The sequence below is a fragment of the Oncorhynchus kisutch genome, linkage group LG11 (genome assembly GCF_002021735.2).
Source record: "Oncorhynchus kisutch isolate 150728-3 linkage group LG11, Okis_V2, whole genome shotgun sequence".
NCBI classification, from domain to species: Eukaryota; Metazoa; Chordata; class Actinopteri; order Salmoniformes; family Salmonidae; genus Oncorhynchus; species Oncorhynchus kisutch.
Genome location: NC_034184.2, coordinates 79,811,051 through 79,836,442, shown reverse-complemented (window position 1 = coordinate 79,836,442; position 25,392 = coordinate 79,811,051). Strand labels below are relative to the sequence as shown.

At 43.2% G+C, this 25,392-nt stretch overlaps 1 protein-coding gene across 2 annotated transcripts in view; it reads left to right on the top strand.

The window, feature by feature from the left end:
- Positions 1-25,392, top strand: part of LOC116376355 (semaphorin-5A) — a 381,827-nt gene that overhangs the window by 59,011 nt on the left and 297,424 nt on the right. For both annotated transcript variants that reach the window (XR_004211770.1, XM_031836384.1), the window contains exons 2-3: positions 6,583-6,811; positions 17,453-17,552. Coding sequence is in view for 1 of the 2 variants with exons in the window: in XM_031836384.1 (XP_031692244.1) it covers positions 6,646-6,811; positions 17,453-17,552 (266 nt within the window). In the remaining variant the exon portion in view is untranslated. The remainder of the gene's footprint in view (positions 1-6,582; positions 6,812-17,452; positions 17,553-25,392) is intronic.

Sequence of the window (25,392 nt, the reverse complement as noted above, 5' to 3'; positions counted from 1 at the left end):
GTCGTAGTGAGATTTCTTTTAAGCGTCCATATTAGTGTCCCGCTCCTTGAAAGCGTGTGTGTATTTGTGCGCCGGAGGCCGAGAGCGATCGATAAAAATAACAGCAGGATTTGGGAATCTCTGGAGAGTTAGGGCAGGACACAGCGGAAATTGCCAGGTATAATGCTGGGGACAGTGTGTGTGTGTGTGCGTGTGTGTGCGTGCACATGTGCGTTCGTCAGTCTGTGTGTGCGCGTATGCGTACATCTGTGTGTGTGTCACAGATTTAAATTGGACCAAAGCTGTGGACAATCAACTCAGGGTTAGTCTAAGAGTCCTTCAGACCTTTGGACAGTTTAGTCTGTTACCACAGTGGGTGTGAGAGAGTTTGTGAGTTTGTGTTTGTATGAGATGGCTCTCATTTTTATTATTTTAATTACAGTGTTTTTATTTTGTATTTTGACCTTCAACCCCATCCTTCCAACAGCACTTCCACATCCAGGTGGTTCGTCACTCCTTCCTGTCCCCATCCATCTGTCCACAGCAGACAACACTCACTGTAGAATGTTTCTGTTTTCAGACCTTCCACTCCAGAGAGCAAGCTACAAACCAAACAGATTGGAATCTCAGAGAGGTTTTCTGAAAGGGCTGCCACACAAACACACACACATATACACACAACCCCCCCCCCCCCCCCCCCCCCCGCCACACAAACACACACACATATACACACACCCCCCCCCCGCCACACAAACACACACACATATACACACAACCCCCCCCCCCGCCACACAAACACACACACATATACACACAACCCCCCCCCCCCCCGCCACACAAACACACACACATATACACACATCCCCCCGCCACACAAACACACACACATATACCCCCCCCCCCCCGCCACACAAACACACACTCCGCCACACACTGGAGAGCTAATGTATGGTATGTTGCTGCAGTAATGTTTATTCTGCCGGAACACTGTTTGTGGAACAGATTTATTTTGCGTCGATCCTGAAAGTTAGTTGGATTTGTGATGGGAAATGTTCTATTTCACTGAGGGAAATATTAACACACACACACACAGTGTTCTGTCTGACTGAGGAGAAATATCAGTTTGGGATAAGGAGCTGGAGGCGGTGAAATGCATTATTATGGGACAAACAGTTAATGTTTACACAATGAAACCGACACACACACCCTTACACGCACACACTCTTACACACACACCCTTACACACACTCTTACACAACCTTACACACCCTTACACACTCTTACACACCCTTACACAAACTTACACGGGCAGCAGGTAGCCTAGTGGTTAGAGCATTGGGCCAATAACTGAAAGGTTGCTGAATCAAATCCCCCGAGCTGACAAGGTAAAAATCTGTCGTTCTGCCTCTGAACAAGGCAGTTAACCCACTGTTTCTAGGCCGTCATTGTAAATAAGAATTTGTTCTTAACTGACTTGCCTAGTTAAATCATGTTAAAAATGAAATACAAATACACACCGTTACACACCAGGGCGATGTGGTCTAAATGTAATATCAGAAATGTAGAAAGAAACCAAAAAAAAGACATAATTGAATAAGTGAAGAAATCAACAATCGCATCAGGCCTAAATGTTTAAACTAACAAATGATCAACACCACTTGCCAGGCTGACATCATTGTACATACATTTTTTAAATAAGAATGAAAACATGCCTTATGTATCCCTGAAAATGTGCGAAATAACAGAAAGATTACTAAATTGCTGTCAAACAAAACAATGTTATTTTACTTTGCTCCAATAGGTTTCTGGAGAGTAAGACAAGCCTATCTATCGACTCAGGCGTGAGGCATGCCTTGTGGCATGTTACAATGTTCCCACATGTGCTGATGACCCTCTACGAGGGGCAGTTGTAGCAGGAATGCATAAGTACTTCTTTGCAAGATTGCTCAGTCTTGGGAAGTTGGCCTCGTGGAGCCTCCACCCCTCAAGTGTCTCGGGTCAAATCAAATTAAATCGAAATATATTGCCCAGCCCTCTTACACGCAACTACATATACACCCTTACACCCTTACACACACTTATACACACACCTACATACCCTTATTCAACCTTACACACCCTTACACACCCTTACACATCATTACACACCCTTACACAACCTTACACACACTTACACTCTTGCACACTCTTGCACACCCTTACACACCCTTACACACCATTACACAACATGACACACCCTTACACACACACCCTTACACACCATTGCACACCCTTACACACACGCACCCTTACACACACTTACTCTTGCACACCCTTACACACCCTTACACACCATTACACAACATGACACACCCTTACACACACACACTTACACACCATTACACACCCTTACACACACACCCTTGCCCACCAATACACATCATTACACACCCTTACACACACACACCCGTACACAACCGTACACACACACACCCGTACACAACCGTACACACACACACCCGTACACAACCTTACACACCCTTACACACCCTTACACACCATAACACACCCATACACAACCTTACACACCATTACACACCCTTACACACACTTTCACACCCTACACAACCTTACACACACACACACCTGTACACAACCTTACACACCCGTACACACCCTTACACACCATTACACACCCTTACACAACCTTACACAACCGTACACACCATAACACAACCTTACACACCCTTACACACACACCCTTGCACACCCTTGCACACCATTACACACCATTACACATCATTACACACCATTACACAGCATTACACATCATTACACACCATTACACAACCGTACACACCCTTACACACCCTTACACAACCTTACACACCCTTACCCTTACATGTGTGTGTTTTCAGGTGTATAAATAAGTGTGTGTGTGTTTTCAGGTGTGTAAATAAGTGTGTGTGTGTTTTCAGGTGTATAAATAAGTGTGTGTGTGTTTTCAGGTGTGTAAATAAGTGTGTGTGTGTTTTCAGGTGTATAAATAAGTGTGTGTGTGTTTTCAGGTGTGTAAATACGAGTGTGTGTGTTTTCAGGTGTGTAAATACGTGTGTGTGTTTTCAGGTGTGTAAATACGTGTGTGTGGTTTCAGGTGTATAAATAAGTGTGTGTGTGTGTTTTCAGGTGTGTAAATACGAGTGTGTGTGTTTTCAGGTGTGTAAATACGTGTGTGTGTTTTCAGGTGTGTAAAGTTGTTTTACTGTGTGTGTGTGTGTGTTTGTGTGTGTGTGTGTGTGTGTCAGTGTGTGTGTGTGTGTGCGTGTGTGTGTGTGTGTGTGTGTGTGTGTGTGTGTGTTGACCACAAAGCCAAAGTAAATTTGAGAAGCTATTCATTAACGATGTAATATATCTGTTATAGATTCTAATCCAGACTTAATCAATATGGCTTTAACAATATGATTACGTCACGCAAGACACCCAGATCTGAATCCTTATGGGTCTCACAAAGACCTCCCACGCTGCAGAATAGTGTATATGTGTATTTGTTCACCCTGCATTCAATTATGACATTCAATGACCTTCAGTTCCATAACATTTACCTTGTCAAAACGTACATGTTTAGAAAGGAAGAATGATTTATCTACACGGCATATTGTTTTGGCCTCTGAGAGTTGACAACAGCATTCATCTCCATAACCTTCGGTAGCTGTCTGCGTATTGCAATTGAGATAAATAGTATATTAATCCTAATACAGTCATTTTGTCTGGCTGTAGGAATGTGGGGTGAAAGCCTTGCCTGGCTACCCAGAATCCTTACTCAGGCCAAATGCTAGGACACGCCCACGGACGTTCGTTTCTTCTCCACGTTGAGTCTGGATTTCCCCAACCCTTCAACCAATGTGAACACATTCGTGGTGCTCTGATTGGTCCAGAAACGGTTGGGAGGTTCCAGGGACAGAACACACGTCGGTAAAGCGAACGTTTGAAAATTTGCCATTGGCTGATTGGTTAGAGATGATCCAATCGCTGACGACTTTATTGAGTCCCATGCCCCTCGTGCGAATGATGAAAAAAATTTGTGTGAGTCATCAGGTTAGTTAAACCGTAGTATTTATGTTCTGCAGTGTAAATATATGACCTGACTTGTAGGTTAGTCTTTTATGGGGGGGGGGGGGGGGGTGTCTCTGTGTGGTCTCTAATGCAGTGGTACTGGGGAACTATTAGATGTTGCCGTTGAAAAACAGTGCATGAATAATGTTTTTTTTGTTTATGACAGAGATAAAGAAGGAGTTTACCCAATCACACTTGATAGATATGATTTAGACTGGGTTGTATTACTGTAACAGGTTAAGGACTGGGTTGTATTACTACTGTAACAGGTTAAGGACTGGGTTGTATTATACTGTAACAGTGTAAGGACTGGGTTGTATTACTACTGTAACAGGTTAAGGACTGGGTTGTATTACTACTGTAACAGGTTAAGGACTGGGTTGTATTACTACTGTAACAGGTTAAGGACTGGGTTGTATTACTACTGTAACAGTGTAAGGACTGGGTTGTATTACTACTGTAACAGGTTAAGGACTGGGTTGTATTACTACTGTAACAGGTCAAGGACTGGGTTGTATTACTACTGTAACAGGTTAAGGACTGGGTTGTATTACTGTAACAGTTTACAAGTGTGCGCCCAGGACACCTGACAGATAACATGTCATGTCTCCACCTATCAGATAGCATCACACATGTCTCCACCTATCAGATAGCATCAGACATGTCTCCACCTATCAGATAGCATCAGACATGTCTCCATCTATCAGATAGCATCAGACATGTCTCCATCTATCAGATAGCATCAGACATGTCTCCATCTATCAGATAGCATCAGACATGTCTCCACCTATCAGACGTCTCCACCTATCAGATAACATCAGACATGTCTCCACCTATCAGATAGCATCAGACATGTCTCCACCTATCAGACGTCTCCACCTATCAGATAACATCAGACATGTCTCCACCTATCAGATAGCATCAGCACTCCGTCAGCCCAGGACATCTGGCATGGGATCTCTCAGTCATTCAATGTAATGTCTATGACGTTACTCTCTGTGGCGTATCGGTGTGTGCGCCGACATCATCAATACAGGCAGAACCTTGAGATAATTGTCTGCAGGTGTGCTGCTGTCTTTGGCTGTTTATGAGAAGTGGACATTCAGATTGTCAGAAAATGAGAAAACATCACTCTAGAAAAATGCTGTAATGGGTCAATATTATTAAAGTATCCATTTCCTGAAGGTTTCTGCTATAATAGGTAACCTTCCCTTTAGAGAAATGACATGTAGACTGTCAGAGACTGTTTGAATAGGCTGTCAAAAGGGTAGGAAATCTTAACTAAGGAAAACATGCATCTGGACAGTTATAGGAAATATTCCTTCTAAAGGACAGACAAGCTAAAGCCATACGGATATACTTTCTACAGAGTGGAGGAGGAAAGAATAGCTAAAGATGGAATGGTCTTGACTGGCAGTGTTTGACAGGTGCTTTACATTAGAAAGTCACTAGTGCATTCCACTTTTAAACTTTCTTTCCAAAGATACTCTATGTGATGCCAAGGCCGTAGAGTTCGAATAGGCATCTGTAAACAGATCAATTTGGAGCAGAATGTGACTGTGTTTTTATCGGCTCCATGTTTAAAAGGGGCCCCCCACACACATACACATACACACACACACACACACACACATACACATATATATATATATATATATATATATATACACTACATGACCAAAAGTATGTGGACACCTGCTTGTCGAATATCTCATTCCAAAATCAAGGGTATTAATATGGAGTTGGTCCCCCCCACTGCTGCTATAACAGCCTCCACTCTTCTGAGAAGGCTTTAATATGGAGTTGGTCCACCCCATTGCTGCTATAACAGCCTCCACTCTTCTGAGAAGGCTTTAATATGGAGTTGGTCCACCCCATTGCTGCTATAACAGTGCTAGAGCCGTGACTACAGACCTGGGTTTGACGAACTGACTTGTTGGAAACGTGGCATCCTATGACGGTGCCACGTTGAAAGTCACTTAGCTGTTCCGTAAGGCCATTCTAATGGCAATGTTTGTCTGTGGAGATTACATGGCTGTGCGCTCGATGTTATACACTTGTCAGTAACTGCTGTGGCTGAAATAGCCGAATCCACTCATTTGAAAGGGTGTCCACATACATGTAGTGTACATGCTGACCCTGGTTTGATTCATGTGTTAGGCCGGAGTCAGAAGTTACAGGTCAGGGGTCATCAGTGTGAATGTGAGGACGAGCTGCCTCAACTCAGCATGAGTCTGACACTAGAAACCTCTGTCTCTGTCATTGGCTCCCCCTCTCTCCTCTTTCCTTTCTCACTCTATCTTCACTTTGTCTAACGTTCCCCGGCACTCTTTGTGTTTCTTCCTCACTCTATCATGTTTTATCAAGAGCTCCCAGCTGTAAATCACTGCTCCATCATCTCTCTGCCTCATGCAAACTAAAGGAAATCTCTCTCTCTCTCTCTCTCTCTCTCTCTCTCTCTCTCTCTCTCTCTCTCTCTCTCTCTCTCTCTCTCTCTCTCTCTCTCGACAGGTGTGTCTCTCCGATGCGATTGGCTCACGGCCCGACAGGAAGTGAGCGACACCCCACCTCCCCATGGCTCAGGCTTCGGCGGGCCGCTCCTCCCTTGCCCAGCATGTTGTGCTGCTTGTGCAGTGCATTCTAGTCCTGCAAGCTGGGGGCGTGGTCTGCAGGAAAGGGCCAGTGCTGCTGCCTGAGTCGCCCTGTCACCGGGCTGAACACCCTCTTATCTCACACACAGGTAGGTCACACACACACACACATTCTCTCCACACAGTTGTGTTTCTGTCCTTTGCAGTCACCCGCCGTGGAAATTCCCGTAATCTAATCACACTTTTCACATTTCCTGCATTAAAAAAATATTGTCTGGAGCAGTTTAGCCATAAATAATATTATACAACTTCATCGGACGACAACCAATAACATAACAGCCAAATGCTACTGCACCCATTCCATCCCAGCAGAGATTGATTCAGTTAATCATACAGCTCTCTGTCTAGGGTGTAATTGAGCGAAAGGACAAGGTCATCATGCACGCACGCACGTACACACACAGACGCACACACACACACACACGCGCGTGCGCACACACACACACACACACACTGCACTTCTCCTGTCAGCTCATGGGTAGTTGGGCTACCTCTCGGCACTCAGAGTCTATTGAGCGTGATGACGCTGACTAACAGTCTGGCTAATCTGATCTACCGTCCTCTGTGCTGGTTGACCTCAGGCGACCATGCTGGAGCCCATCCATAAGGTATCGGGAAAGTTGTTATAGCACTGACATTTTAACTACAGTATATTTAATTGTGCGTGCGTGTAATTACCTAATATTCCAGTACGGTTCATTAACTCAGTGCCTGCTTCAGTGGTGTTAATAATTGTGCAGTATAATAGGGCAGTATTATTGAGCAGTATTATTGGGCAGTATTATTAGGAAGTATCTAGTATCATTGGGCAGTATCACTGGACAGTGTCTAGAAACATTGGGCAGTATCACTGGGCAGCATCATTGGGCAGTATTATTGGGAAGTATTATTGGGAAGTATCTAGTATCATTGAGCAGTATCTTTGGGCAGCATCATTTGTCAGTATCTAGTATCATTGGGCAGTATCATTGGGCAGTATCTCTGGGCAGCGTCTAGAAACATTGGGCAGTATCAAGTATCATTGGGCAGTATCACTGGGCAGTATCACTGGGCAGTATCAAGTAGCATTGGGCAGTATCACTGGGCAGTATCAAGTATCATTGGGCAGTATCACTGGGCAGTATCACTGGGCAGTATCACTGGGCAGTATCATTGGGCAGTATCATTGGGCAGTATCACTGGGCAGTATCACTGGGCAGTATCATTGGGCAGTATCACTGGGCAGTATCATTGGGCAGTATCACTGGGCAGTATCTAAACTCAGGGAAAAAAAGAAACGTCCCTTTTTCAGGACCCTGTCTCAAAGACAATTAGTAAAATGCCAAATAACTTCACACATCTTTATTGTAAAGGGTTTAAACACTGTTTCCCATGCTTGTTCAATGAACCACACAATTAATGAACATACACCTGTGGAACGGTCGTTAAGACACTAACAGCTTACAGGCGGTAGTCAATTTAGGTCACAGTTATGAAAACTTACGACACTAAAGAGGCTTTTCTACTGACTCTGAAAAACACCAAAAGAAAGATGCCCAGGGACCCTGCTCATCTGCGGGAAGGTGCCTTGGGCATGCTGCAAGGAGGCATGAGGACTGCAGATGTGGCCAGGGCATTAAATTGACATTTCTGTACAGTGAGACGCCTAATACAGCACTACAGAAAGACAGCATGGCCAGCTGATCATCCTCGCAGTGGCAGACCACGTGTAACAACACCTGCACAGGATCGGTACATCCCAACATCACACCTGCGGGACAGGTACAGGATGGCAACAACAACTGCCAGAGTTACACCAGGAAAGCACAATCCCTCCATCAGTGCTCAGACTGTCCGCAATAGGCTGAGAGAGGCTGGACTGAGGGCTTGTAGGCCTGTTGTAAGGCAGGTCCTCACCAGACATCTCCGGCAACAACGTTGCATATGGGTCCAAACCCTCCGTCGCTGGACCAGACAGGACTGGCAAAAAGTGCTCTTCACTGACAAGTCACGGTTTTGTCTCACCAGGGGTGATGGTCGGTTGGTTTATCGTCGAAGGAATGAGCATTACACCGAGGCCTGTACTTTGGAGCGGGATCAATATGGGGGTGGAGGGTCCGTCATGGTCTGGGGCGGTGTGTCATAGCATCATCGGACTGAGCTTGTTGTCATTTCAGGCAATCTCAACACTGTGCTTTACAGGGAAGACTTCCTCCTCCCTCATGTGGTACCCTTCCTGCCATCTCATCCTGACATGATCCCCCAGCATGACAATGCCACCAGCCACACTGCTCATTCTCTGCGTGATTTCCTGCAAGACAGGAATGTCAGTGTTCTGCCATGGCCAGCGAAGAGGCCGGATCTAAATCACATTGAACACATCTGGGAACTGTTGGATCGGAGGGTGAGGGCCAGGGCCATTCCCCCCAGACATATCTGGGACCTGTTGAATTGGAGGGTGAGGGCCAGGGCCATTCCCCCCAGACATATCTGGGACCTGTTGAATCGGAGGGTGAGGGCTAGGGCCATTCCCCCAAAACATATCTGGGACCTGTTGAATCGGAGGGTGAGGGCTAGGGCCATTCCCCCCAGAAATGTCAGGGAACTTGCAGGTGCCTTGGTGGAAGAGTGGGGTAACATCTCACAGCAAGGACTGGCAAATCTGGTGCAGTCCACGAGGAGGAGATGCATTGCAGTACTGACTGTTACTTTTGATTTTGATCCCCCCTTTGTTCAGGGACACATTATTCCAATTCTGTTAGTCACATAGAAATGGTGCAGTTTATGTCTCAGTTATTGAATCTTGTTATATTCATACAAATATTTACACATGTTAAGTTTGCAGTTGACAGTGAGAGGACGTTTCTTTTTTTACTGAGTTTTGTATCACTGGGCAGTATCACTGGGCAGTATCACTGGGCGGAATCTGGTGTCATTGGGCAGTATCACTGGGCGGAATCTGGTGTCATTGGGCAGTATCACTGGGCGGAATCTGGTGTCATTGGGCAGTATCACTGGGCGGAATCTGGTGTCACTGGGCAGTATCACTGGGCAGTATCACTGGGCAGTATCACTGGGCAGTATCACTGGGCAGTATCACTGGGCAGTATCACTGGGCAGTAACATTGGGCAGTATCACTGGGCAGTATCACTGGACGGAATCTGGTGTCATTGGGCAGTATCACTGGGCAGTATCACTGGGCGGAATCTGGTGTCATTGGGCAGTATCACTGGGCAGTATCACTGGGCAGTATCACTGGGCAGTATCACTGGGCAGTATCACTGGGCAGTATCACTGGGCAGTATCACTTGGCGGAATCTGGTGTCATTGGGCAGTATCACTGGGCGGAATCTGGTGTCATTGGGCAGTATCACTGGGCGGAATCTGGTGTCATTGGGCAGTATCACTGGGCGGAATCTGGTGTCATTGGGCAGTATCACTGGGCGGAATCTGGTGTCACTGGGCAGTATCACTGGGCAGTATCACTGGGCAGTATCACTGGGCAGTATCACTGGGCAGTATCACTGGGCAGTATCACTGGGCAGTATCACTGGGCAGTATCTAATAACATTGGGTTGCTCAGAGCCTCTACTGTTCTGCTTGGCCCTGAAGCGTCTCTGGGTTGCTCAGAGCAGGGAGTGCCACTCTAACAAACATGAAAGACTTAACCCAAAAGGGTGGTGCTCAGCCAAACTAACTGCCACTGTACAGCAACACTCCCTGGTGATATTTTTAAAGACTGAATTGTATACGTTGTCCCTTCCTTTGATTGCAGTTTTCTTTTCAAAGAAAAGCATTTTATAGATGAGAAGGATTTGGAACCGGACAGCTCAAAACTGACGGACAGAATTTAGAACTTCGACCTAATCATAGAACTTCTGATTCTGCAATGAACCTGAAAAATGAAGTCAGACTTAACAGAAGTTAATCCTCCATCTGAGAAGACGTTCTAAGCACAGTTCATTCAGATTGTTACAGTTAATCAGCAGCCCTAACCTAGAGACATATGTGACTGACTGGCTCCATTCGGTCTTGTGTTCAACATTTTAAAATTGTTTTTTGTTTTACATTGGATAAAGTAGAGAAAGTGGTATATCATACACTACAGTGGAGGAACAATGGGTGCTTTGAAAGTTGATCAACTTTTGTGAAAATGGGCATTGAATTTTTTTCTTCTTTGTCTACATCCATTCAGCATGGTTCACACCCTCTTAAACTATAGCCCCGCCCGTAAACTCAGAGAGTTGTCAGATTGTCCGTTTGTCTGAGTCGGACAATCTGTCCATTTGTCAGATTGTCCGACTCAGAGAGTCTTTACCTTGAAATGAAATTGACTTTCTGACAAAATTTGAAACCTGTAATATAGCTAGCTAGACTATTTTACCCTCTTCGTCACGGATGCCATGGTTACGCTTAGTTTGAAGAGGTGTTTTTTCCATCTTACTTGGCATGTACAGCCCACTCATTATCTCAACCAAACATGGCTAGTGGGAAGGTTGCTTACTTTTTCTGCGGCTAAACCAACTAGGCTTATAATTGAAAAATTTTATTTTGTATTACAGGTGGCATACATTGTTGTTATTGAGGCACATGAAAGTGAATATGTTCTAGAAGGCATTTCTGCCAAAAAACACAATTTGTTTAGGTTTAGGTTCAAATGGCTCTACTGCGCAATATATGCCTAGTTTCCTGAAGCAAGTCACATATTATTAAGTGTGTGGGACCCATTTTCAATGTTTACTGAAAATAAAAATTATACAATTAATCATTTTTTTCTCCTGAGACTCATTGGCTAATTTTCTGTGAAGAACATGTAAAATAACCCATTTCCATTGAGGGCCCACTGTGCCTCCCCTACACATTTATTTTACATATGTGGTGTTCGGGTCTGCTGGAAAAAGTGTGGGAAAGTGTGTGTGTAGGTGAAAACAAGTTAAAATGAAACAAGAAGGTTTGCTGTGTGCCTTCACTCTGTCTTCCTTCTCCCTGGGCCTGCTGTCTTTTAAAAACCCAAGTGTACTAATCTTAATTTTTTAACATTTCTCACAGAATAACCCATCATTAGAGAGTTACAGTGTGTGTGTTTGTGTGTGAGTGTTGGTTGGTTGGTTCTTCTATCCTTGTGGAGACCTAGCATCCCCCAAAGTCCCCACAAGGATAGTAAAATAAGGAAAATTCTCCCTTTATGGGGACATTTCCACACATCCCTATGAGGACAAAGGTTATTTTAAGCTTTGGGGTTAGTTTTAGGGTTAGAATTAGGGTAAGCGTTATATTTCGGTTTAGGGTTAGGAGTTAGGTTTGGGTTAGGGTTACAGTTAGAGTGAAGGTTAGTGTTAGGGGTTAGGGTTATGGTTTAGGGTTAGGTTTAGGCTTAGGCTTAGGCTTAGGCTTAGGCTTAGGCTTAGGCTTAGGCTTAGGCTTAGGCTTAGGCTTAGGCTTAGGCTTAGGGGTTAGGTTTAGGGTTAGGGAGTATCTTGAAGAGAACATAAACAAATATCCACATCAGGTTCATTACAACTATCTGTTACATCACCGATTGGAGACCAAGACGGTTTAATTGGTCCATGGCAAATAGTTTTTTACAGCCCACTGCGTGTCCGACTGGCTACATTCTTAAGCATCAATGCATTCTCTTTATGACCACACTACTCACAATGTGGCATTTTAATACCCAACGCAGGAAATTAAACATAGTCCACGTAGCTTTTACTTTGTGTACTACACCTCTCTCATTTGTCCCTGTCGTAACTTTTACTTTGTGTACTACACCTCTCTCATTTGTCCCTGTAGTAACTCCCCTTCATGTGTTTTTCTTTAAGTTTTCAAGCTGCACTTATGTCACTTATTGGGCGACCTGACCAAATTTCACATAGAAATGTGAGTTATAGATGTGTCGTTCTCATTGAAAGCAAGTGTAAGCAGCGGCAGAGCTGTTCTATGTGCGTTATTTCTATGCTTCCCATTATTTTTTTTTGCGTGTCTTTTACCATTTGGTTTTGTACACCAGCTTGAAACAGCTGAAAATACAATATGTTTTACTATGTAAAATATATTTCACAGCGGTTTAGATAGTACAAAGATTATACTTGCCTCTTTTGTCACATAAACTGAAATTAGGTGAACTATTAGAATTTTATCAAACAGGAAATGGCGGAGAGATTTCTGCATTGTGCATCTTGGGGCGGCAGAGTAGCCTAGTGGTTAGGTCGTTGGACTAGTAACCGGAAGGTTGCAAGTTCAAACCCCCAAGCTGACAAGGTACAAATCTGTTGTTCTGCCCCTGAACTGCCCCCAAGGCAGTTAACCCACTGTTCCTAGGCAGTCATTGAAAATAAGAATTTGTTCTTAACTGACTTGCCTAGTTATAAAATGGTAAAGAAACAAACTTTAAGTGACACATCGTCTTGTTAAATGTTCCTTCTTTTCTTCCCTTAAAGGGTTTCGCTGTAAAGTGCATGTTGAATTGAAATATTTTATTGCAGACTTATTTTCGGCTATGTAGTGGTTTCTCTGGTTTGATTCGCCCTCTGACCTCTGAAATGAGGCTCAGCTCCACTGGCATTTGAGACCCAGGAAAATATGCTTGTTTTGACTTCCTAAAATAACACTTCAGGGTAAACCAAGGACACAGAGGCTTCCAGCAGTTCTGGTCAACACGGACCTCTGTGTTTATATTCTAACTAAATCAAGGACCAAGAGTTTTCACCTGATCATGAAATGTGGTCAGGAAACCCTCCTGTTCCTAATAATATATTATCGCTAATGGTCAGAATGTTTCTCCTGACCACACGACCTCAACTCCAGGTTGGTTAACCTGAACCTAATTTTAACCGTTTTCATTCTGACATTGAACAGGTGTTAATTTTAACTTTATATTAAGGTTTTATTCTCAATCCAACTTCACAAAATTGTGGCCATTTCATATTTTCGTTTTTACCACAGGCGACAGCAAAAACACCCTACTTTCTCCAGTTGGACACGTCTTGACAGCCTGCATTTATGTGTAATATATAGGCACTCAATTTAAACCCTCCATTACCCCCATGTTTACTCCTAGAGAGTAAAGGTATTCTAGTCCCAGTCGGTTCCACATGTCTATTGTGTCAGGCCAGGGTGTTCTTTATACAGTTTGAGCTCTCAGAGACTGAAGACTGCCCTCGTCTCTGGAGCTGGGGGGGGGGGGGGGGTCATATTTGGATAGTCTGTCATTTTTGTCATAGTGTGTCAACCGCTCTGTGTCTGAATCTGGAAAAACAAACCAGGAAAGAGTGATGGAGAAGGGAAAAAGGCAAAGAGGGATAGAAGTGGGGAGGAGGGGAAAGGGGGATAGAAGTGGGGAGGAGGGGAAAGGGGGATAGAAGTGGGGAGGAGGGGAAAGGGGGATAGAAGTGGGGAGGAGGGAAAGAGGGATAGAAGTGGGGAGGAGGGGAAAGGGGGATAGAAGTGGGGAGGAGGGGAAAGGGGGATAGAAGTGGGGAGGAGGGGAAGGGGGATAGAAGTGGGGAGGAGGGAAAGAGGGATAGAAGTGGGGAGGAGGGGAAAGGGGGATAGAAGTGGGGAGGAGGGGAAGGGGGATAGAAGTGGGGAGGAGGGAGGATGGGAAAGGGGGATAGCAGTGGGGAGGAGGGGAAAGGGGGATTGAAGTGGGGAGAAGGGGAAAGGGGGATAGAAATGGGGAGGAGGGGAAAGTGGGATAGAAATGGGGAGGAGGGGAAAGGGGGATAGAAGTGGGGAGGAGGGAGGATGGGAAAGGGGGATAGCAGTGGGGAGGAGGGGAAAGGGGGATTGAAGTGGGGAGGAGGGAGGATGGGAAAGAGGGATAGCAGTGGGGAGGAGGGGAAAGGGGGATTGAAGTGGGGAGAAGGGGAAAAGGGGATAGAAATGGGGAGGAGGGGAAAGGGGATAGAAGTGGGGAGGAGGGGAAAGGGGGATAGAAGTGGGGAGGAGGGGAAAGGGGGATAGAAGTGGGGAGGAGGGGAAAGGGGGATAGAAATGGGGAGGAGGGGAAAGGGGGATAGAAGTGGGGAGGAGGGGAAAGGGGGATGTCTATTGAAGAAGTTTTATAAATCCCCTTGGTTCCTTTTATAAAGGACAAGGTCAGGGTTCATTTGAGGTTCATATCGTGTTCCTACCGAAATTAAAGCTATTGCTGCTTCACTAGAGCCCTACAAAACACCAACGTCATGTTAAAACCTTGAGGTAATCCACCAAATCACTCAAAGTGATTCTATCAAGAACACTCAGTTTTACATAGATCCTACCAGTGTTCTACTTAGCTTTAAGTAGTTATATCGTTCTGTGTTTTACAACTTCCCAGTATTCTAACAGTGTTCTCCCCATACCCCTCTCTCAGCCCAAACAAAACTAATAAATAATGTCCTGTCATCATCTAACATTAGACGTTTGTTTCTCATTAGATCTCATATCCCAGGGTAAATACATCAGCTCTGGCTTATGAGTGTGTATGAGCCCTTCGTCTCGTCTTAAAACATAAATCCTCAGTTGTGAATGTTGTATTCTCCTTCCCTCTCCCCTCCGAGGGACCTGAGTGGGGAAATACCCTGGTGGGACCACAGCTGATTTATGGGGGAAACGCTGGGTAACTGAAGCCTTGGTTTCCCTCGAGGGTGTCTCTGCCACATTTGTATGCTCTAGAGCTTCCCCGCGATATAAATAATGAGCCTGCCGGCTGCACCAGAGGCACCAGAGGCGCATCCCAAACTCCCGCCCCCCTGTAGAATTAGAGCGGAATCTGCCATCACCCGCAGCCGAATCTCAGGGTGGAAGTTGTTGTGATCTCTCTCTCCGATAGTTATTTCACCAAGGCTAATGAAAATGTATTAGCTCTGCGTCTGCGAGTTTAACGTTTCCCACTCCCAGTTTAACTTGATCTTATTCTCATTAATACGTAGAACCTCTGAGGAACGGAAGAAGAGAGAAACAGCTTCATCAACAGTGATTCCATCCTGTTAGGTGATGTTGATGTGCTCTATACTCCTACAGTTTGACAAAGAGGTTGATTCAGCGCTGTGTTTTTAGTACGTAGCTACTAGCAGTGACTCGGGCAGGCGGTCAGTAAGTCCCTGTTGTATCGGGCTGAAAGCCGCAGCTTGACAGAAGTAAACAGCTGGTTGGTGGTTTGATGCAGTTGAGGTTAGGCTGTTAGTTTCAGGTGTTTAGCATTTTTTTGACAGATAACGTTTTTGACTCCAACCGAAGCTGTACTCCATCAATGTCTACAGGTCTACAGTAGAAGCTCTCTGAAAGGTCAGATAACGTACAGGTCCGGTATACACAAGTCAGGATTTAACATAATATCAGCAACGGTAAATGGTTTAACTGTCTACCACAAAAAGTGTTTTGACACCCCAGAGCCACAGTAAAACCAGCAATAAATATAAACAAACAAATATTACTGCCAGTTTCAGACAATAATTATTAGAGTACAATATTGTCAAGTATCAGGATTATTAGAATACAATATTGTGAGAGCAGATTATCCAATCCCCAATGCTTACATTAACTATTAGGGGAATGGACAATATCTGACCCTAGATCAGGCATTAGGGTAACCTTCCTCTTAGGCCATTACTATTCACTCACTACCTATCAGGTTTCAGGGCTGTATGGAGTTGACCGGCAATCCGACAGGGATCTATGATTCTATTCGTCAAGGGTTAATGGGATCGGGCGCCATGGAGACAGACATGTTGAGGGTGATCTGGGGTTTGACGTATCCATTTAGTTCATCATTACTGTAGCTAGAACTAATGCATACTGTATATGGTGTGTGTGAGGGGTGAGGGTGAGGTTCTGTGTGTGTGTGTGTGTGTGTGTGTGTGTGTGTGTACTGTACTGTGCTGTGACACACACACACACACACACACACACACACACACACACACACACACACACACACACACACACACACACACACACACACACACACACACACACACACACACACACACACACACACACACACACACAGAACCTCACCCTCACCCCTACAGTAATGATGAACTAAATGGAGTGTAAGGCGTGTGGTTGAAAGCCCAGGTGGGAAACTGTACTGCTTTACCCTCAAGCTTTTAACCTGACATACTTCACTAAATACTACAGCTGCCTGGAGACATTCTGGACATGGGGTAGATTAGGGCTCATTGTAAGGCTCTCAGAACAGAAATAAGTGCTAAACTGTTTATGTTTCTTCATTTAATCTTCATTCTAACAGGTTTGAACCTCTTTTCTAAGAGAGGAGATGTAAACAGCACCAGACAACATTAGTGTTTCTAAGAGAGGAGATGTAAACAGCACCAGACAACATTAGTGTTTCTAAGAGAGGAGACGTAAACAGCACCAGACAACATTAGTGTTTCTAAGAGAGGAGACGTAAACAGCACCAGACAACATTAGTGTTTCTAAGAGAGGAGACGTAAACAGCACCAGACAACATTAGTGTTTCTAAGAGAGGAGACGTAAACAGCACCAGACAACATTAGTGTTTCTAAGAGAGGAGACGTAAACAGCACCAGACAACATTAGTGTTCATAAAACAACAGGTGTTATAGGACCCCATCACAATACCGAAAAATACTCACAAAGACAACACAATATAGGCCAAAAACACTTTATTATATACTGTGGCTATTGGCTAAGCATTTCTCTTTATCCACCCTCTTCGTTCTGCTCTTTTTTTCTCAGATTTGACTGGCTAATGTGTGTCTTTCTCTACTTTGATTGGCAGATATGGAGCCTTGGATCCACAGGTTCCGGGCTGAGGGCACAGTGGATTACTCTCAGCTAACCTTTGACCCCAGCCAGAACGAACTGATAGTCGGAGCCAGGTATTATATTCCCCCCCCCCCCCCCCCCCCCCCCTCCCTGTCCCCCTCTCTCTCTCTCTCTCTCGCTTCTTCTCTCTTCCTCTTTCTGGCTTTTTCTCATGCTATCCCTCTCACTCATGATTGATGACACCTTTTGAAAATCCTCTGATTGAGTAGTGATTTTCTAGCTGTTCTCCAGTGATGTTCATTGTCTCTGCCAAGCACATCACCTTTAATTCAGCTCAGCGTGTGTGTGTGTGTGTGTGTGTGTGTGTGTGTGTGTGTGTGTGTGTGTGTGTGTGTGTGTGTGTGTGTGTGTGTGTGTGTGTGTGTGTGTGTGTATCCCAATCCTGCTAATGACCTTGGTTGTCAATATAAGCTGTTCTCTCCAGAGTTTAGAAGATAGCTGAGGAAACAGAGAGCTGGAGGACCAAGACAGAGACACAGAGCTGGGGGAATAAATTAATGTACTGCAGATGGATTCAAGGAAATGGAGGAGTTGGGAATACTTGCAGGGATTGACAGATAAGAAGAAGATAATTGAGTAAACGTGGAGAGAGGAGAGAGTCTGTGTAAGAGAGAGAGAGAGAAAGATAGAAAAAGAAAGAGTGAGTTCTGCATGAATGCAAGCAATACTGGGCTAGATGGAACTTTTACTGGGCTAGATGGAACTTTTACTGGGCTAGATGGAACTTTTACTGGGCTAGGTGGAACTTTTACTGAGCTAGATGGAACTTTTACTGGGCTAGATGGAACTTTTACTGGGCTAGGTGGAACTTATACTGGGCTAGGTGGAACTTTTACTGTGCTAGGTGGCACTTTTACTGGGCTAGGTGGAACTTTTACTGTGCTAGGTGGAACTTTTACTGGGCTAGATGGAACTTTTACTGGGCTAGATGGAACTTTTACTGGGCTAGGTGGAACTTATACTGGGCTAGGTGGAACTTTTACTGGGCTAGGTGGAACTTTTACTGGGCTAGGTGGAACATTTACTGGGCTAGGTGGAACTTTTACTGGGCTAGGTGGAACATTTACTGGGCTAGATGGAACTTTTACTGGGCTAGGTGGAACTTATACTGGGCTAGGCGGAACTTATGCTGGGTTAGGTGGAACTTTTACTGGGCTAGGTGGAACATTTACTGGGCTAGGTGGAACTTTTACTGGGCTAGGTGGAACTTTTACTGGGCTAGATGGAACTTTTACTGGGCTAGATGGAACTTTTACTGGGCTAGATAGAACTTTTACTGGGCTAGATAGAACTTTTACTGGGCTAGATGGAACTTTTACTGGGCTAGATGGAACTTTTGTTCAAGCCACAAATATGTTGAGAACATTTCCAAGGTGAGTGATTACATTTGACCCTGACTATTATAGAACACTGGGAGAGTGGAGCATTTGACCCTGACTATTATAAAACACTGGGAGAGTGATTACATTTGACCCTGACTATTATAAAACACTGGGAGAGTGGAGCATTTGACCCTGACTATTATAAAACACTGGGAGAGTGGAGCATTTGACCCTGACTATTATAGAACACTGGGAGAGTGATTACATTTGACCCTGACTATTATAAAACACTGGGAGAGAGGAGCATTTGACCCTGACTATTATAGAACACTGGGAGAGTGGAGCATTTGACCCTGACTATTATAAAACACTGGGAGGGTGATTACATTTGACCCTGACTATTATAAAACACTGGGAGAGTGGAGCATTTGACCCTGACTATTATAAAACACTGGGAGAGAGGAGCATTTGACCCTGACTATTATAGAACACTGGGAGAGTGGAGCATTTGACCCTGACTATTATAAAACACTGGGAGGGTGATTACATTTGACCCTGACTATTATAAAACACTGGGAGAGTGGAGCATTTGACCCTGACTATTATAAAACACTGGGAGAGTGGAGCATTTGACCCTGACTATTATAAAACACTGGGAGAGTGGAGCATTTGACCCTGACTATTATAAAACACTGGGAGAGTGATTACATTTGACCCTGACTATTATAAAACACTGGGAGAGTGATTACATTTGACCCTGACTATTATAAAACACTGGGAGAGTGATTACATTTGACCCTGACTATTATAAAACACTGGGAGAGTGGAGCATTTGACCCTGACTATTATAAAACACTGGGAGAGTGATTACATTTGACCCTGACTATTATATAACACTAGGAGAGTGGAGCATTTGACCCTGACTATTATAAAACACTGGGAGAGTGGAGCATTTGACCCTGACTATTATAAAACACTGGGAGAGTTATTATATTTGACCCTGACTATTATAAAACACTGGGAGAGTGATTTCATTTGACCCTGACTATTATAAAACACTGGGAGAGTGGAGCATTTGACCCTGACTATTATAAAACACTGGGAGAGTGGAGCATTTGACCCTGACTATTATAAAACACTGGGAGAGTGGAGCATTTGACCCTGACTATTATAAAACACTGGGAGAGTGATTACATTTGACCCTGACTATTATAAAACACTGGGAGAGTGATTACATTTGACCCTGACTATTATAAAACACTGGGAGAGTGATTACATTTGACCCTGACTATTATAAAACACTGGGAGAGTGGAGCATTTGACCCTGACTATTATAAAACACTGGGAGAGTGATTACATTTGACCCTGACTATTATAAAACACTAGGAGAGTGGAGCATTTGACCCTGACTATTATAAAACACTGGGAGAGTGGAGCATTTGACCCTGACTATTATAAAACACTGGGAGAGTTATTATATTTGACCCTGACTATTATAAAACACTGGGAGAGTGATTTCATTTGACCCTGACTATTATAAAACACTGGGAGAGTGATTTCATTTGACCCTGACTATTATAAAACACTGGGAGAGTGGAGCATTTGACCCTGACTATTATAAAACACTGGGAGAGTGGAGCATTTGACCCTGACTATTATAAAACACTGGGAGAGTGATTACATTTGACCCTGACTATTATAAAACACTAGGAGAGTGGAGCATTTGACCCTGACTATTATAAAACACTGGGAGAGTGATTACATTTGACCCTGACTATTATAAAACACTGGGAGAGTGGAGCATTTGACCCTGACTATTATAAAACACTGGGACAGTGATTACATTTGACCCTGACTATTATAAAACACTAGGAGAGTGATTTCATTTGACCCTGACTATTATAAAACACTGGGAGAGTGATTACATTTGACCCTGACTATTATAAAACACTAGGAGAGTGATTTCATTTGACCCTGACTATTATAAAACACTGGGAGAGTGGAGCATTTGACCCTGACTAGTATAAAACACTGGGAGAGTGATTACATTTGACCCTGACTATTATAAAACACTAGGAGAGTGGAGCATTTGACCCTGACTATTATAAAACACTGGGAGAGTGATTACATTTGACCCTGACTATTATAAAACACTGGGAGAGTGATTACATTTGACCCTGACTATTATAAAACACTGGGAGAGTATTACATTTCACCCTGACTATTATAAACACTGGGAGAGTGGAGCATTTGACCATGACTATTATAAAACACTGGGAGAGTGATTACATTTGACCCTGACTATTATAAAACACTAGGAGAGTGATTTAATTTGACCCTGACTATTATAAAACACTGGGAGAGTGATTACATTTGACCCTGACTATTATAAAACACTAGGAGAGTGATTTCATCTGACCCTGACTATTATAAAACACTGGGAGAGTGATTACATTTGACCCTGACTATTATAAAACACTGGGAGAGTGGAGCATTTGACCATGACTATTATAAAACACTGAGAGTGATTACATTTGACCCTGACTATTATAAAACACTAGGAGAGTGATTTCATTTGACCCTGACTATTATAAAACACTGGGAGTGTGGAGCATTTGACCCTGACTATTATAAAACACTGGGAGAGTGATTACATTTGACCCTGACTATTATAAAACACTGGGAGAGTGGAGCATTTGACCCTAACTATTATAAAACACTAGGAGAGTGGGGCATTTGACCCTGACTATTATAAAACACTGAGAGAGTGATTACATTTGACCATGACTATTATAAAACACTGGGAGAGTGGAGCATTTGACCCTGACTATTATTAAACACTGGGAGAGTGATTACATTTGACCCTGACTATTATAAAACACTGGGAGAGTGGAGCATTTGACCCTGACTATTATAAAACACTGGGAGAGTGATTATATTTTACCATGACTATTATAAAACACTAGGAGAGTGGAGCATTTGACCCTGACTATTATAAAACACTGGGAGAGTGATTACATTTGACCCTGACTATTATAAAACACTGGGAGAGTATTACATTTCACCCTGACTATTATAAACACTGGGAGAGTGGAGCATTTGACCATGACTATTATAAAACACTGGGAGAGTGATTACATTTGACCCTGACTATTATAAAACACTAGGAGAGTGATTTAATTTGACCCTGACTATTATAAAACACTGGGAGAGTGATTACATTTGACCCTGACTATTATAAAACACTAGGAGAGTGATTTCATCTGACCCTGACTATTATAAAACACTGGGAGAGTGATTACATTTGACCCTGACTATTATAAAACACTGGGAGAGTGGAGCATTTGACCATGACTATTATAAAACACTGAGAGTGATTACATTTGACCCTGACTATTATAAAACACTAGGAGAGTGATTTGATTTGACCCTGACTATTATAAAACACTGGGAGTGTGGAGCATTTGACCCTGACTATTATAAAACACTGGGAGAGTGATTACATTTGACCCTGACTATTATAAAACACTGGGAGAGTGGAGCATTTGACCCTAACTATTATAAAACACTAGGAGAGTGGGGCATTTGACCCTGACTATTATAAAACACTGAGAGAGTGATTACATTTGACCATGACTATTATAAAACACTGGGAGAGTGGAGCATTTGACCCTGACTATTATTAAACACTGGGAGAGTGATTACATTTGACCCTGACTATTATAAAACACTGGGAGAGTGGAGCATTTGACCCTGACTATTATAAAACACTGGGAGAGTGATTATATTTTACCATGACTATTATAAAACACTAGGAGAGTGGAGCATTTGACCCTGACTATTATAGAACACTGGAAGAGTGATTACATTTGACCATGACTATTATAAAACACTGGGAGAGTGATTACATTTGACCCTGACTATTATAAAACACTGGGAGAGTGGAGCATTTGACCCTGACTATTATAAAACACTTGGAGAGTGGAGCATTTGACCCTGACTATTATAAAACACTGGGAGAGTGATTACATTTGACCCTGACTATTATAAAACACTGGGAGAGTGGAGCATTTGACCCTAACTATTATAAAACACTAGGAGAGTGGGGCATTTGACCCTGACTATTATAAAACACTGGGAGAGTGATTACATTTGACCATGACTATTATAAAACACTGGGAGAGTGGAGCATTTGACCCTGACTATTATAAAACACTGGGAGAGTGATTACATTTGACCCTGACTATTATAAAACACTGGGAGAGTGGAGCATTTGACCCTGACTATTATAAAACACTGGGAGAGTGATTATATTTTACCATGACTATTATAAAACACTAGGAGAGTGGAGCATTTGACCCTGACTATTATAGAACACTGGAAGAGTGATTACATTTGACCATGACTATTATAAAACACTGGGAGAGTGATTACATTTGACCCTGACTATTATAAAACACTGGGAGAGTGGAGCATTTGACCCTGACTATTATAAAACACTGGGAGAGTGGAGCATTTGAGCCTGACTATTATAAAACACTGGGAGAGTGGAGCATTTGACCCTGACTATTATAAAACACTGGGAGAGTGGAGCATTTGACCCTGACTATTATAAAACACTGGGAGAGTGATTACATTTGACCCTGACTATTATAGACCACTGGGAGAGTGGAGCATTTGACCCTGACTATTATAAAACACTGGGAGAGTGGAGCATTTGACCCTGACTATTATAAAACACTGGGAGAGTGGAGCATTTGACCCTGACTATTATAAAACACTGGGAGAGTGGAGCATTTGACCCTGACTATTATAAAACACTGGGAGAGTGATTACATTTGACCCTGACTATTATAAAACACTGGGAGAGTGATTACATTTGACCCTGACTATTATAAAACACTGGGAGAGTGATTACATTTGACCCTGACTATTATAAAACACTGGGAGAGTGGAGCATTTGACACTGACTATTATAAAACACTAGGAGAGTGGAGCATTTGACCCTGACTATTATAAAACACTGGGAGAGTGGAGCATTTGACCCTGACTATTATAAAACACTATGAGAGTGGAGCATTTGACCCTGACTATTATAAAACACTGGGAGAGTGATTACATTTGACCATGACTATTATAAAACACTAGGAGAGTGATTTCATTTGACCCTGACTATTATAAAACACTAGGAGAGTGATTTTATTTGACCCTGACTATTATAAAACACTGGGAGAGTGATTACATTTGACCCTGACTATTATAAAACACTGGGAGAGTGGAGCATTTGACCCTGACTATTATAAAACACTGGGAGAGTGATTACATTTGACCCTGACTATTATAAAACACTGGGATAGTGGAGCATTTGACCCTGACTATTATAAAACACTGGGAGAGTGGAGCATTTGACCCTGACTATTATAAAACACTGGGACAGTGATTACATTTGACCCTGACTATTATAAGACACTGGGACAGTGATTACATTTGACCCTGACTATTATAAAACACTGGGAGAGTGATTACATTTGACCCTGACTATTATAAAACACTGGGAGAGTGGAGCATTTGACCCTGACTATTATAAAACACTGGGAGAGTGATTACATTTGACCCTGACTATTATAAAACACTGGGATAGTGGAGCATTTGACCCTGACTATTATAAAACACTGGGAGAGTGGAGCATTTGACCCTGACTATTATAAAACACTGGGACAGTGATTACATTTGACCCTGACTATTATAAGACACTGGGACAGTGATTACATTTGACCCTGACTATTATAAAACACTGGGAGAGTGGAGCATTTGACCCTGACTATTATAAAACACTGGGAGAGTGGAGCATTTGACCCTGACTATTATAAAACACTGGGAGAGTGATTACATTTGACCCTGACTATTATAAAACACTGGGAGAGTGATTACATTTGACCCTGACTATTATATAACACTGGGAGAGTGATTACATTTGACCCTGACTATTATAAAACACTGGGAGAGTGATTACATTTGACCCTGACTATTATAAAACACTGGGAGAGTGGAGCATTTGACCCTGACTATTATAGAACACTGGGAGAGTGGAGCATTTGACCATGACTATTATAAAACACTGGGAGAGTGATTACATTTGACCATGACGATTATAAGACACTGGGACAGTGATTACATTTGACCCTGACTATTATAAAACACTGGGAGAGTGGAGCATTTGACCCTGACTATTATAAAACACTGGGAGAGTGGAGCATTTGACCCTGACTATTATAAAACACTGGGAGAGTGATTACATTTGACCCTGACTATTATAAAACACTGGGAGAGTGATTACATTTGACCCTGACTATTATATAACACTGGGAGAGTGATTACATTTGACCCTGACTATTATAAAACACTGGGAGAGTGATTACATTTGACCCTGACTATTATAAAACACTGGGAGAGTGGAGCATTTGACCCTGACTATTATAGAACACTGGGAGAGTGGAGCATTTGACCATGACTATTATAAAACACTGGGAGAGTGATTACATTTGACCATGACGATTATAAAACGCTAGGA